At 38.7% G+C, this 16,183-nt stretch overlaps 1 protein-coding gene across 1 annotated transcript in view; it reads right to left on the bottom strand.

The window, feature by feature from the left end:
* The window catches only part of NETO1 (neuropilin and tolloid like 1), a 104,710-nt gene that overhangs the window by 39,449 nt on the left and 49,078 nt on the right, over positions 1-16,183 (bottom strand). The window contains exons 5-6 of the mRNA XM_044921135.1: positions 2,217-2,258; positions 1,971-2,098 (exon numbers count right to left, since the gene is read on the bottom strand). Coding sequence (XP_044777070.1) covers positions 1,971-2,098; positions 2,217-2,258 — 170 coding nt within the window. The remainder of the gene's footprint in view (positions 1-1,970; positions 2,099-2,216; positions 2,259-16,183) is intronic.

Here is a 16,183-nt window from a genome sequence, read left to right as displayed (position 1 = left end):
AAACTGCAATCTAGCTTCTTTATAATCCAAGGAGTGCGTGGGCTTTTATGTCACGAACAGCCTTTGATTTTTTTTTTAAGGAGGAATCACTTGGTCTTTCTTGATAATACAATAAAAGTTTTCAAAGATTTGCACAGATGCAAAGAGGCCCGCCGGGGGCAAAGCTGGAAGACGGAGCATGGCTCTGAATGCCTGTGACTGCAAGTCTGGGCAAAGCGTGCCGCACTTCCAAATTGTATGCAGACCCAGAGACAGATTCCTGGGAAAATCAAGTGAGGAAAGCCAACACACTTCCTGAAATACCAGCCTCCTCAAAGATGACTCTATTTTTCCCCCCGTCCTGAATATCCAGCCACCAAAATCTCCTCTATCGATCTTGAATCTTTCTCTGGTCTGTCTACCATCATAAGCTAGCCTCAACCATGGGCCTCATTGCCACATCTTCCTCCCGAGTCTTCTGCTCGCGGTGTTCATGCCTCTATCCCTACATCCCAGGGAAAAACTTTTTTCCCAGAATGCAAAGCTGATCACATTTTCCTGCTGCACACTCTATCATGTATCACTGCTACCAGAATGAATCCAGATTCTTTAGGTCCCTTTGGCTCAAAGACTCATCATCCACCTCCATACTTTTATTTGCCTCCATGCTTTTATTTGGTCACATTCAATTACATATTTCCTAAAAAAGCTCACTGTTTTCTGATTCTATGACCCTGATGCTATTCCCTCTACCTGGAGAGCCCTTCCCTGGTCTACCTGACACAATGCTGTTTCTCATTAAGATTCAGTGGACACCCTGGCTGAATTTGATTCCACATTTAACTTACCTTTGCAGGTGTATGCGACTTCTCCCTCTCTCTACTACACCTTAGGAATACCTCAGTGATCATGGCTCATTCCTTGGATTATTTGGTTACAAATTTGTCTAAGAATTAAACAGGAAGCGTGAGGACAGGGGCCGGCATGCTTTCTTCATCTCTCCAACATGATGCTTGAGATTTTACAGAGCCACTAAATCTATTGATTAAATAACAAACTGTTTCAACCTCAGTAAAGTCAACGACAAACCTAATAAATCAATAAGGCTTGGTTGAAACTATATAACTGAGGAGTGACCATAAAGGAAGGGGGATTAGCAAATAACACTCCCCACCTATGATAGTCCCTGACACAAAGTTATCCCCAGTATTTCTTAAAATTTCAATAAGAGGATAAATATGGTTATTCTAAGGAAGTATTTCCAAAATAGTGGTCTGACTCTGAATCTGACCCATAATATATTTAGTTTAATAGCATGTAAATTTACAACCTAAAAAATGTATTGCCAGTATTTAAAAGCCAAGGTGATCAACATAAAATCCTGACTTCTTCCATGTTATGAGAAAATTGGAGGACTTGGTAATGTTAGACCAATACTTTTTCATAATGACAATAAAAAGGAGCTTAAGAGGCAGTGGACACCTGGCTGACTTCTTTGCCTGGGCCAGGCTCTCCCGGGTCCTGTTTGCCACTGTCCCCGAGCCTTATCATAAGATATTTTATATGCCAGAGGTATGTGCTTTTGCAAGGCCTGGACAATTTCTTCCAAAGATACAACATTAGGTTGAAAAGTGAGCAAACTACAGATACTGACAGGAAGGGCATAAGTGTGATTATACTTAGACCCATAGCTTAGATATAGCATTTCAGTCCATTTTCCTGAGGGCTCGGGGGTGGGGGGGGAGAGTCACATTAGGGTCTCTTGTCCAGATGATCAAATGATCTCTTCAAACACCCTGTCTATATTATTTACAACATCAAAAGTTTCCTTGGCTGGGGCAAGACAAGTTGCATTTCAAACCAAAATAAAATGATAGCTTGTGATTGCAATCTGAAACCCACTTAGCATGTCCAGTTGGTTCAAAGCAGTGCATGCTCCAGACACTTCCCGAGCTGACTGTTTGCAAATCTGTTTTCACCTTAAGACTGACCTTGGATCGTGGAGGTGCCCGGATGTACCACTTGCAATCCACAGCCTCGCTAGCAGAAGCTTTGCCTTCTTTCATAATTTGTATAGATTCCACAATTCCTTCAGGACCGCCCATCTCAAACTCACATGCTAAATAACAAAATGCCAAACAAACATACAAAAATGGAGCTTGAATAATAAACCAAAAGTGTATTTCAGAGCAGAAAACAAAGACCTCTGAACATTACTGAGTATCTATTTTACCAACCTGGTAACGGTTTCAAAACTCCAAGGTCCTTAAAGTCGGGATCTTAAAAATCGAGAAAAAGATAATTAGTCTTATTCTGCATTTGTTCCTTAAAATGATGGTGAGTAATATACCATTAAATTATTCAGGAATCTGCCAAAAAATATATTAAGGGAAATTAAGTGGTTAAATAAAAAACTGTATGATAATGTTAAGACGGAAATGTTAATTTATAAAACAGAATTATTACCACAGCGTTTTTATCACTACAAAAGAAGCCATTTTTAAAAACCTTCCAATGCCATCCTTCATCTGGGCATCAAATAAAAATATTACTCATCCCTAAATCCATAATTGGACACTAGATGGTTTTGTAAAATGTATCCATAGGTAAGTCAAGTTTTGAGTATATTTCCATCTATGACATGTATAATCATTTTGTCTGATTTAACAGATTCTGTGAATTGTTGAAACATCATTTTCTTTGCCACTGAAAAACTGAAAGTACAAATTTCAGCTGTGAAACCGAGGGCCTCTTTCCCCCAGCAGAATGCACTATTCTATTTCCAGCAGACCTTTTTCCGTAACTTTTTACTCCATGCTAGCTTCCGAAGTATTCCTCAGTATTGGCGGTGTCCTCTCAACGCCAGCTCCCTCCCTGGCTTTCCCCTCACCCCACCCCAGGTCCAGGTATGTGTCCTTCTCTGCTCACGTACTTGGGGGAAGCTTGATTTATCATGAGCCTCGGAAGTGTCCTGAGTGTTAGAAGCCAAAATGCTGGGCTTGCTTCCACTTCCTGAAACTGACTTTGAGATAGGTATGCAGCCAGTGAAATGTAATGGTTGGCCGGTTGGAAGACTTCTGAGAAAGCTTTCTTTAAAAACAAGAAGAAACAAGACGTATATAGTGTTCTGGCTCACACTGTGATCTGGTTTGTATGGGGTCCCTTTGGGATTGTGCACAGTGGTCAGCTTATGATGCCGACAGGTGCTAATGTGAAGAGATGCTAACTCTCAAGGGTGAGCAGAATAGAAACCTGTAGAACGCGAATCCTTACGAACATCGCTGGGACACTATATTCAACTACCCTGTAGTCACACTTCCTCCTCCTTTTGCTTTTTGAAACAATGTACGTCCTTATAATTTGTTACTTTGAATTGGATTTTCTTTTACTTATGGATAAAGGCATTAATGGTTATGATTTTTCTTGGAGACACCTGGCATCCAATTTAAAAGGTAAATGTGCAACAATTTCTTTTTACTACTAAGGAATTGGCTATAAATTAAAAACCTTATAAAGTTAGAAATATATTGAGAGACACTGCTCAACAAGAGTCTAGGGCTGAAATATGAAAGGGTAGCACTCTCAGGAGGCAATTATTAATGGATATCAAGACTGTGTGTGTGTAGATGTTGGTGTGTATCCAAGTATGCTCCTTTATATGTCTGTGTGCCTGGAGACGCTAAGCCTGTGGCTTCAGGCTGACTGTATCACTGTACTTGTTTTCATTACAGTTTTTTTTTTTTTCCCTAATTTTCTTAAACAGTAATGTGTACTGATACATTGAAATTGAAAGGCCTGGATCAGCCAGGCTACAATTTAGTTAGGTCAACTATTTAGACTCACTTTATTATAGAACACAATCATAATGTGGTAATATATTGAATCAAGATACAAATCCTTTGTATAATTTTTTTTTAAGATTTTATTTATTTATTTGACAAAGAGACACAGGGAGAGAGGGAACATAAGCAGGGGGGAGTGGGAGAGGGAGAAGCAGGCCTCCTGCAGAGCAAGGAGCCCGATGTGGGGCTCAATCCCAGGACCCTGGGATCATGACCAGAGCCGAAGGCAGACGCTTAACGACTGAGCCACCCAGGCGCCCCCAAATTCCTTTGTGTAATTATTTTGAAAACAGTTCTTTTACCTTTCAGAAGGAAGGCAGGAAGGGAGAGAGGGGAGGAGAGAGGGAGGGAGGGAGGAAGGGGGGAAGGAAGAAAGGAAGGAATGAAGAAAGGAAGGAAGGAAAGAATGGATAAAGGGTGAGGGAAAGAAGGAGGAGGAAATACCTGGTGCAATTTCCATGAAAGATGCAGAAATGAGAACAACATAGTTAATTTGGATCAGGATACCCCAAGTAGATGTTTTTGCCTTCATCTAAATTAATGGATATTTGGTTATTCTTTCAAAAAAATGTGTGATATTTGTATATATATATATATATATAAATTATTTATTTGAGAGAGAGAGAGAGAGAGAGAATCTCAAGCAGTCTCCCTGCTGAGCATGGAGCCCAACATGGGGCTTCATATCACGACCCCTGAAGAGAAATCAAGAGTCGGATGCTTAACCGACTGAGCTACCCAGGTGCCCCTCAAAAAATGTGTATTTAATACCTACTGTGCGCAATAAAAGAACTATGTTTTGTACAGAATTACGCAGATTGGTTGTCACCACTAAGTAGTTTTATTGGTATTGAAGAGACCCAATATTTTCCCTTACTTTTACATCAAGCTTGCCCACCTCAGTTATCCAGATTCTTTATTATTCATTATGTCCCTTTCACTATTTTGCATAACGTTTAATAATAGTCATTATAGATTTGAGTGTTTCAGCCTGGCATGGCTGTTCCTATGATTCTTGCAGACGTAGTTGGTATTTCATTTTCTGGTTTCAAGGCTAACATTTGTCATTTTCATAACTCGTGCTACACAATGTTGAGAGAAATGCCAGTTCTGGGAGTTGAAAATTTATTTTTGTCTTTGTATTAATGGTGAGAGCACTGATGGTTAAGAAAAGGAGGGGAGGGAGGGAGAAAAAAACTTGAGGAAAAATTGTTTCTGCACTCCCATTTGAATAAGCCACCAGTAATATCATGGTCGCAATGACCCGCAAAATAGAAAATAAACAACACAATAATTTTTTTTAAAGCAGCTTACACTGGATTTAAGAATGCTAAAATTGTTTTTTTTTTTTTGCCCCAGGTTGTTCGGGGGCAATGACAGAAGTGATTATGCAGCAGCACAGTGAAGATGGAGTAGATGGAGATAGTAGCCACCTTCTACTCTAGATCTCCCCAAAGCTGTTCTCCATTAAGCAACCCTAAAAAACTTTTAAAAATATAAGTCAAATCGTATTACTCACCTGGCTTTCATTGCTGGTTGAATAAAACCACAGCTCTCTTTAAAGACTGTAATTCTCTGTGTGTTCTTGCCCCTGACCCCCTGGCCCAACATACCACAGGCTCCCGACTTTTCTGTCTCCTCTCGAAACAAGCAGAGCCTTCCTGGTCCTCCCGCATGTGAGGCTGCCCCCTCAGCGCTCAGAACTTGTCACTCCATCTGCGCTGCCCTCCCCACAGGTCTTTGCATGGCTGGGTCTTACTCCTTCTTCAGCTCCTGCCTGGAGTACGGTCTTCTCAAAAAGACCTTCCTGCATGAGCCTCTATAAAGTAACACTACCTCTCACTTTCTCTTCTTCCTTCATGGTTTCTTTTATCAAAATCCACTCTTGTTTTCCTACTGGTTTACTTTCCTATTGGCCATCGACCCCAGCACACCATAAGGAAGCACATTCTATAAGGGACTTTTGTCTACTTCTCCCCTCTCCCCAAAACCTAGAATACCACTTGCACATAGTGGGAGCACCATAAATATTATTGAATTTAACATATTTCTCTGTGTATATAAAGAATACAGTTACTTTATACCAGGTTCATTTTCTTATGCTGTTGACGTATTTCCAACACATACAACTACACCTTTCCAATTCAGAGGCTCCCACAGTAAATGATCAAATTAGATGATATATTAGGGACTAATCTCTAATAAATCAAACCCGAGTCTCTTTCTTTCTGGGCACCAGCTGAACACGTCCCCCACCCTCCCTGACGGGTGTGGGTCACTGTGTGGCCGAGTTCTGCCCAGTGAAATGTGGACAAAATGGCTGAACTTCACTTGAAGGCTGAGCTCATAAAAACTACTTGAAACAATTCTCCACTCCCTCTTCCTCTCTTCCATGGTCCACCACAGAAGATCCCATTAGCTTCAGCTCCTAAATGAAAATGTATGACAGTGTTTCCAGATCCTACATGCTATTTGATGACATCATCACTATTATGTTACTAAAATATTTGCTTGTGTTTCCAATAATATTCTAAGGTAGTGGATTTAGGGTATAAATGATACACATTTTCAGAGATTAATCCAGTTTATTCTCAATAATTTTACTGGACATTTACTGGCTTGCTTCAATTTTCCCTGCTCTAATCTCTGTAACCTCATTTTTGTCTAAGACATTGTTATTATGAAATCTAGAATTATGTCTCGGACATACATAAAAGCGCAAATAGAATTTAGGACATATTTCTGTCTTATTTTATGACTATATGTATATGTAAAAGCATTTTAAATTTTTTTCTAATTTTAAAAATTTTATCTAAATATGAATATTATGAAATTCAGTAATATTTTCCCTGAAATAAAAGAAATATATCTGTAATATATTCTTCTTCCTGTGCAGGGGACACATTTGTCGGAGATGGAGGAGATTGACAGCCTCACTTTCTCCATCATCCTTACACGGTCTGTTTCTAAAGCTGGAGAAAAGGATGACACTAATATTTCAAAGAGGTCTCTTACTCATGAAAAGGAGAAATCTACTCCCAATAAAAAGGGAAAGCTGTCCATAAGAAATGAAAATATGGCAAAAGCTATCATTCCTTCAGTTTTATAGATGTTAATAATTTGTTTTATTGCAATTTAGGCAGAAAAATATTTTCTAGTAATTTTATAGTGACAGTTTGATTGCAACATTATTTTGAGTAAATAGTTGTTTAAAAAGTATTAGATATTTTAAATGTAGACATAATCAGCTCTTCAAAAGCTAAAAATCTTTTATTACACCTTTGAAACTGAAATTGATAAAGTCACTGACGCATCTTACAAAGTAAGTTACCGTCCTGCATTGGCTGGAGAAGCACACACAAGAGATGACAGACTAACAGTGTGCAGCTGCCATTGCTTGATGTCTACTGGATGGATAGTCAGGGAAAAAAAAACAAAAACAGGACTCTCCTGCTTTCCAGCCTTACAGCAACTTGTTGATTTAAAGTTTTAGCTTTAAACAAGAAGAAAAACTTAATATCTTGTCTACAGAATTTTACTTTTGTGTAACAAATAGATGTACAGACATGGTTGAGCTTGCTTCTTTCGCTTGAGTTCATCCAGTGTCAGCATGAGCCAATCACCGACGACCTTCTTCTATGTGAATGCTTGGCAACAAATGCGAGTTGTGCTGAAATGTTCAAATTATTGGAAAACTTCTGAATGTTATGCGTTATGCTGGAACATCTGTGTTGACATTTGCATTGACAGTGCAAAAGCAACAGTAAATAAACTGCTGATGCTTTAGCAGGATTCAAGACCATGGCACCAAACCACAGCCATTGGTACTTATTGTATAATTCATGCCCATGCATTCGTGGGGGTGGAGAACTATTTTACTTAAAAATCTCCTTGTTGAAAAAGTGCTATTTTTTTTAAATCTAAAATTTTGAGTACATGTCTTTTCTGCAGAATGAACATAGTGAATCTGTTGACTTTAAAGAAAGCAACTGACAATATTTGCTGCCAATGATCAAATTCAAGCTTCAAGCAAAGAAAATCATATCCATCACTGTGTATCTGACAACTTTGCAATACTTAAAGCATTTTTAAATGTGACTATTGATTAAATGGACAACTGTGATTTTTGATGTTCAATAATGAAATGGGTCAGCATTTGGAAGATCTGTGTTACTGTGATCCAATAGCTGTCAAAGAGTAATGCATGACCTTAAGGAATCATACGTGGGTGAAAGAGCCATAGACAGATGTTAATGAACAGAATACAAAAACTTCATTGATATAGTTTCACCATTCCTCATTGCAAAATACCTTTAAGAAACTATCACTTTTTGAGATTTGAAGTAGTATATCCATCTGAAAAGGCTATGAAAATATTCTTCCCTTTTTCAACTACATATCTCTGTGAAGTTGAATTTTCTTCATTTACTTCAACCATAAGAAAACATTGTAATGCATTTAATGAAGTAGATGTGAGAATCTAGTTGTCTTCTAATAAGCCAGACACTGAATAGATTTCCAGAAATTAAAACAATGTAATTCTTCTAATTATTTTAATATTTATTAATATTTTAGTATCAATAAATGCCTTTTAACATACGTTTTTATGTTAACACAGTACACTTTTTCTATGAATTAACAAATAGCTATTTAAAATGTTATCAGCTTGGGGCACCTGGGTGGCTCAGTCGTTAAGCGTCTGCTTTTCACTCAGGTCACGATCCCAGGGTCCTGGGATCGAGCCCCATGTCGGGCTCCCTGCTCGGCGGGAAGCCTGCTTCTCCGTCTCCCACTCCCCCTGCTGTGTTCTTGTTCTCACTGTGTCTCTCTCTGTCAAATAAATAAATAAAATCTTTTAAAAAAATTAAAAAAATAAAATGTTACCAGCTTGAATGTCTAATATAATAAGGATTGACTGAATATGGCCATATAAGCCAAAGCACTTTGAGGTCTTCAAGAGAGGGTAAGACTAAAATATTGCAGAAGTTCTGCCCTAGCCAACCCCACCTTTGTATCATGGGTAAAGGTCTTCCAACAAAAGTCAAAGCTGAAATTTATTAAATCAGGACTCTGTGATACATTTATTTCATATTCAAAAGAAATTTCCACAATGCTAGCCATATTGTAGATGAACTTTCAGTAAGTTAATGTTTATCTGATTAGACTATCACTAAGCCAAATCAGAGGTATCTTCATTTTAGAAATGAACAAAATGGAGGTTCAGTTACTTTAGGGAAATGCAACTTGTTTTGACTTAAAACCTAAACAGCTTTATGGCTAACTTATAACTTTGAACCAATCATTAAATATCCCTGGAACTTACTTTTCCTGAGCTGAAAATGTTGCTGATCTAGGCTTTTATAGCTCACATATGCTATTATATCAGAAAACACAGTGCTATTCCTCGAACAGCAGTTTATGGGAAAATGGAATTGCCTGACCTGGCCATGTAACCATAACTACAAAACCCTCTGATTGTAAAACTTAACTCAGTACTTGGATATGGTTGCAAGGCACAGTTCAACCACCCAACCAGATAGTCTTAGAGAATGTGAATCAGTATTTCCCTCAAACTTCCACAATCTCACACATTCTGAATTATGTCATAAGCTACATATGTCTCCACTTCTCCTGTCTATTTACTTTGGAAAGTCCTGAAATATCTCTGGATGTATCTTTATTCAGTCAGCTCTTACGTGGAAGCTAACTGCCCTTCCAGTGGACACTTCAGTATTTCTACCCTTCTCTACCCATCTAGAACCCATCTCAGCCTTGGCTCCCAGCCATGAAAATATCAATAATATTTTAAAGGACTTGCAAATTTCCTTCCTGAAATTCCTTAAGGTTTGATTTCTAAAATCCGTATATGAGTAAATTTATGTTAAGCCAGAAGTCATGATACATAAACTCGGTGCCAACATTAAAACCCTTAGGAAGAGAAACTCTCTGTGAAGGTGTAATTGCCAGCCTTATGCAGATGTTTTGTTTCCTTGTTTTATTTCTTTAGCTATAATATAGAAAGTTTTCTCATGATGCTTGTATTCACATTTTTAAATATATTGAGAAAACATAACTCTTTTTTATTAAATGTATGCAAAGAATCTAAATTTTGCTTGTGCTCACACTAAACAGGCTTTTACAATGTTTGTTTTTGACAGTCACCAGACAATAGTATTGTTCTATGCGGAAAATGTGCATTTACTAAAAACTTGTGAGAAGAAAGGAAGAAGAAATCATCAGGAGACCAAAAGAGTAATAAAGACAAATTAAAAAAACCTAGATAGTCCAAAACTGGCATTTGGTGTTTGAATATTGAATGCAAAGGAAGCCAGGGAAGTTCTTGATTATTAGCAGCTCCCCGCCCCTGCCCACTTCTGTCAGAAGCCCCTATTCACTCATCCAGTTATTACATCCTAAATGACATGAAACCTCAGATGAACAAGTCCATCTTTTGAACCATCTTTTTCATAGAACTGGTCTAATAAGACATTTCTTGCTGGCATAACTGTGGTGCCAGCCCTGTCAGTGAATGAACACTTCTTTAAAAAAAAAAGATTTATTTATTTATTTTTGAGAGAGACAGAGAGTGCACGCTAGAGCAGGGGAAGGGGCAGAGGGAGAGAGAATATCCAAGCAGACCCCTGCTGAGCGCAGAGCGTGACGACATGGGGCTTAATCTCATGAACCTTGAGATCATGACCTGAGCCGAAATGAAGAGTCACATGCTCAACCGACCGAGACACCCAGGCGCCCCTGAATGAACACTTCCAATGTCCTCTTCTTCCGCTCAACAACTTCACACTTAATGCTTTCCCAACATTCAGCAATGTTTATCTGTATACACAAGAAAGATGCAGGCTTCCAGTTATGGAAGGAATAAGTCACAGGCATAAAAGGCACAGCATAGGGACTATAGTGAATGATATGGTAATAACATTGTATGGGGACAGATGGGAGCTACACTGAAGGTGAGCGTAGGGTGGTCTACACAGAAATTGAGTCACTATGTTGTACACATGAAACTAATGTATTTAGTTGACACTAACGTGTCAACTATACTCAAGAGAACTATTTTGTTTAAAAAGTGTTATTTTAGGGGCACCTGGGTGGCTCAGCCAGTTAAGCATCTGCCTTTGGCTCAGGTCATGATCTCAGGGTCCTGGGATCGAGCCCCGCATTGGGCTCCCTGCTCATCGGGGAGTCTGCTTCTCCCTCTGCCTCTGCCCCTCCCTTCTGCTCGTGCTCTCTCCCTCGTTCACTCTCACTCTCAAATAAATAAATAAAAATCTTTAAAGAAAATTTTAAAAAGTGTTATTTCATAGGAATCAGGGAGAAGTGGAATTCTTGACCATAGAAGAGTTTAGAGCAAATATCATGGCAGGTAGTGTGGGACTTGCATCTGAGGTTTCATACCTAGAAGAGAGAGAGCAGGAAATGACGTCATGAGGGCGAAGTGAGAGTCTGGGCCTCTGGCTAGCAGGGGTGGCACTCAGCTACAGAGGAGTAAGGTACTCCTGGCTCTGACATGCCAAGAACTGAAAGTGGGGGTGGCACCATAAGTTATGTGTGTGTGAGTGTGAGCGTGAGCATGCTAGGGGTTGGCACAATCCTCACATCAACCTCTTTTATCCCACTGTGTCACTGTATGCTTAACAAATTGTCACTGAATTTGAAAAATATATATATGAAAAAGTTATGTTTTCCCAATCTTATTTAAAAATATAAATGCTGGGTGCCTGGGTGGCTCAGTTGGTTAAGCGACTGCCTTCAGCTCGGGTCATGGTCCTGGAGTCCTGGGATCGGGTCCCGCATCGGGCTCCCGGCTCAGCGGGGAGCCTGCTTCTCCCTCTGACCCTCTCCCCTCTCATGCTGTTTCTCTCTCGCTCGCTCTCTAATAAACAAATAAACAAAATCTTAAAAAAAATAAAATATAAATATAAATGCAAGTACCATGAGGAAGCCTTGTAAGTTACAGCTAATTAAATATAAAGCTGCACAAGTCATGCAAATGTAGCTTCAAGACAAGATCTTTCTTGCTTCCAGTGGATCTGATGAGCCTTAGCTGGCTCTACATAGAGCTGGAATGGCCTCTAATTGGAGACTGTGGGAGTGTCCTCTGTTGGTGCCCTTGGCAAGGACACTAGAGTTTTTATGCCAGGTGCTAGCAGTGCACACGGGCAAGTGGAGCCATCATGGGATTGGAAAAAATGAGCAAATGCAGAATGCCAAGTTCTGTCCCTGCCAGTAGATTGTCGTGAGCACATGCATGATGCATCTCTTGATAAATCCTGGAGATGCCCATGGAATGATCTAAACAGATGCATTTCTGCCCATCTGGATGAGGAGCTGACGTTACCATGTTCTGTCTTTAAAAGGAAGCGTGTCCTTACTTTACCCCACAACTCTCATCTTCTTGGACCAAGGTCAGAATCATCGAACTTTGGCCATCCTTCAAATCCACAAAATCCAGCCACACACTTTTTATAAAAGCCATGTATGTGCAATGCATATTGATGTGGAATGACTGAGATTAAAAGGGCACAAATGATATTCCAGTCAATAAAAAACTGAAAAAAAAACCCCTTGAAACAATATTATGTTAAACCAAATGGCCCTAAAAGCAAATCCAAAATATACAATCAAAAAGGAGGTCAAATATTAATTTCATAAAGAAGAATTCACCAGAAAGATTTAATGACACCAACCTGTGTTATGTAACAATAATTATTGAAATGGTCATGCATTACTCTTTGACAGCTATTGGATCACAGTAACACAGATCTTCCAAATGCTGACCCATTTCAATTCAATTATTGACAGAATTCTACCTTCTAAGGTATCAGTTGCCTCCTTTCTAAAAAAATTGGTACCAAGCAGAGAATTTATGAAAATCAGCTAGATAATGGATAGGATATAGATTTCCTAAAGTATAAAGTGCTATCTAAGTTATCCCATCCAGGTACACCAGAATTTTAGCTCCTGCATGGTAAATGGATACCTAAAATATTGTTTATAAAATATACCTAAAATATTACTGTTGCTCTAAAACCCTGATTTACAAGTCAACTCCCCCTGTTGTAACCTCACTGTCTATTTTGCATATGGCACTTATTTCTACTGGAAAGCATCTAATTTGGGGGTTAATGAGGATTTCATCTCACTTCCTCAAATGCCTGGAATCAGCTGGAGAATCCCTGCAGAAAACTCATAAGTTTCTACTGCATATTTACAAATATCCAAATAAGGATAGATACATGGTAAATGCCCAGACATCCACTTTTCTTTTAACATATGACAACATATACAAGGCATTAAAAAGCCCTTTTATGTCAACTTAGCTAAAAATTTATACCTTAATTTTAGATTATGGTAAAATTGAGCTTCTCTGAATATGTATGAAGCCATTGAAGAAAACATTGTGCCTCATGTCACAGCTGGTGATTCCAGAGGACTTCTAGATGCACACACCTGTCTGAGAACTGGAAATCTCACCACGTACTTGCCTTCTTCACTAGCAGTTAACTTTGGTCCACTTAAGTATAGGGATATTAAACGATTACAAAAATAAAAATCTGGAATCATTTCATTTGCATTTCTCACGTTTCTTGTCATCCCCATGGAACTAATTTCTCCAATACCACAGTGATGCTGAAGTCTGGAATGGGTGTCTGAAACCAGTGCTTTTTAATGAGTATTTCATTTGAGAATACAAGTGATCAGTCAGGCACCTAGTTTTGAACCACATGTTAAGAAAAGTAGACTATAGCTCCTTAAATTCCTCCTCCTCAGAGAAAGAATTATTTCTGGAAAGTTTAGCCTCCATCTTAGGAACTGGGGAGAATTATAGATGCTGGAGCTCCAGACAGAGCTGGGCTGTCTTCAGGGTCCACTTGGCCCCAAATCGTTCATCTAAAGATTGCAAGAATCAAACACTTTTCTAGCCTAGATCAAATACAACTCAGTATGCCCATTGAAATGTAAGTCTTAGAATGCTTAATAGTGCTGTACTGACATTTGTTTTCATTGGCATTTTAAAAATATTTGTGTAATTGTAAAGCTGGTGCTACATTATCAAAACTTGAAATGCTTCATCTGCCCAGAGACTGTAGTTTGAGACCCAGCTGTTTATTGAGACACTTGCTAAATCTGCACTCCATCTGCCCATTTTTCTGTCATTCAAATATAAGAGCACCTGAAGTTATTTCATAAGAGGTGTGAAAATAATGCAAGATTTCCGCAAAGTAATGGGTCTAACACAATATAAATCAATATCATAATTTTTAAACTGAAAGGAGGGAATTAGGTCTCTCTTATTTTAAGTCAGAGAGTATGATTGATGGGATCCCATCAATTTTATTTCCCTAGACTTTTCATTTTTATTAATTACTAGCCTTCTCCTAATTACCTGAGCTGAGAATTTCTAAAACAAAATTAACTTGACTCCTTCACACCTTTGCTTTCATCAAAAATACCACCAAGAGCTTTCAATTATTCTTTGTAAAATCCCTTACTACTAACCTCCCTTTCCAGTCTACCTTAGTCTTCTTATTCCTGGCCTTTATCACCTTAGGGTATCAGAATCCTAGCCAGTCTCTTTGCCTTAGTCCCTCCCCCTCCAGTGCTTTGTCAATATTTGAGCTAAATTGACATAAAAGGCAGAAATACATCCTCTCATATAAGGTCAAATGATTTTTGACAAGGATGCCAAGACATTCAATGTTGGAAGGGCAGTCTTTTCAGCAAATGGTGCTGGGAAAGCTGGATATCCATGTGCAAAGTAATGAATTCGGACCTTTGCCTAACATGTACAAAAATTTACTTGAAATATATCAAAGACCTAAATGTAAGACCTAAAACTATAAAACTCATAGAAGGAAACATTGGTTAAACTCTTTATGACATTGACTTTGGCAATGATTTATTGAATATGATACCAAAGGCCCAGGCAACAAAAGAAAAAATAAACAAATGGACTTCACGAAACTTGAAAAAAATTATGCATCAAAAGAATATCAACAGAATAAAAAGTCAACTCACTGAACAGGAAAAAATATTTGCAATACAGGTATCTCATAAGATACTTGTCTAGCATGTATAGAGAACTCCTAAAACGCAACAAGACCACCAATAAAAACCTAACAGCTCACTATTCAAAAATGGACAAATGACTTGAATAGACCTTTCTCTAAAGAAGATATATAAATAGCCAATTAAGCACATGAAAGGATGCTCAATATCACACACTAATCATTGGGGAAAAGCAAATAAAACTACAATGAGATACCACTTCATGCCCATTAGGATGGCTACTCTCAATAACAGAGAAAATGACAAGTGCTGCTGAGGATGTGAAGAAGCTGGATCTCTCATGCACTGTTGGTGGGAATGTCAAATGGTACAGCTCCTGTGGGCAACAGTATGGCAGTTCCTCAAAAAATTAAAAACAGAATCACCACATGACCCCAAAATTCCACCTCTGGGTGGGAATAAAAGACAGGACAGAACCAAAGATGCTAATCATATCAGATTTCTAGAAAGAAAGAAGAAAATGGAGAGCATACAATATTTAAAGAAATAATTATGCAGAGTTTTAAAAGCTGTTGAGAAAGAGAAAATATTTAAAACAGCCAGAGAAAAAGAAAAGCCATTTCTTCAAAGGAGCAAATACTTGTGTTTAACAGAATCCAGGAGACACTGGAATGACATATGCAGCATGCTGGAAGAAGGTGGGTGCCAACCCAAGTTGCACCTCCAAGAAGGTATTATCAACACATATAACCTTCAAATCATGATATCCAGAATATCTATAGACTGACAGTATGCAAGAGACAACACAATATAAAATGGGTAAAAGTTCTAAATAGGTATTTCACACAAGAAGAAATCCAGGTGTCCAGGAAACAGAATACAAGCTACTTAATCTTATTAATAATCAAGAATTGAACACTAATTGGGGCGCCTGGGTGGCTTAGTTGGTTAAGCGACTGCCTTCGGCTCAGGTCATGATCCTGGAGTCCCGGGATCGAGTCCCGCATCAGGCTCCCTGCTCAGCGGGGGGTCTGCTTCTCCCTCTGACCCTCTTCCCTCTCGTGCTCTCTGTCTCTCATTCTCTCTCTCTCAAATAAATAAATAAAATCTTAAAAAAAAAAGAATTGAACACTAATTAAAACTATGTCATCCCATTACACAGCTAACTAACCAGAAAAATAGACTAAGTTTGACAATATCAAGCTTTGTGAGGGTGTGGGACAATGAGAACTTTCATCCACCGCTGCCCATCCATTGTGGAGATTGTTACTGCTCCATCTAAAAAGAATTCCATTTTCTGCTTTGGAACTGGATAGTGGTTGGAGGTCAGAAAG

Source organism: Neomonachus schauinslandi, chromosome 14 (genome assembly GCF_002201575.2).
Source record: "Neomonachus schauinslandi chromosome 14, ASM220157v2, whole genome shotgun sequence".
NCBI classification, from domain to species: Eukaryota; Metazoa; Chordata; class Mammalia; order Carnivora; family Phocidae; genus Neomonachus; species Neomonachus schauinslandi.
The sequence above is the reverse complement of the archived record's forward strand: the minus strand, read 5'-3'. Positions and strand labels throughout refer to the sequence as shown.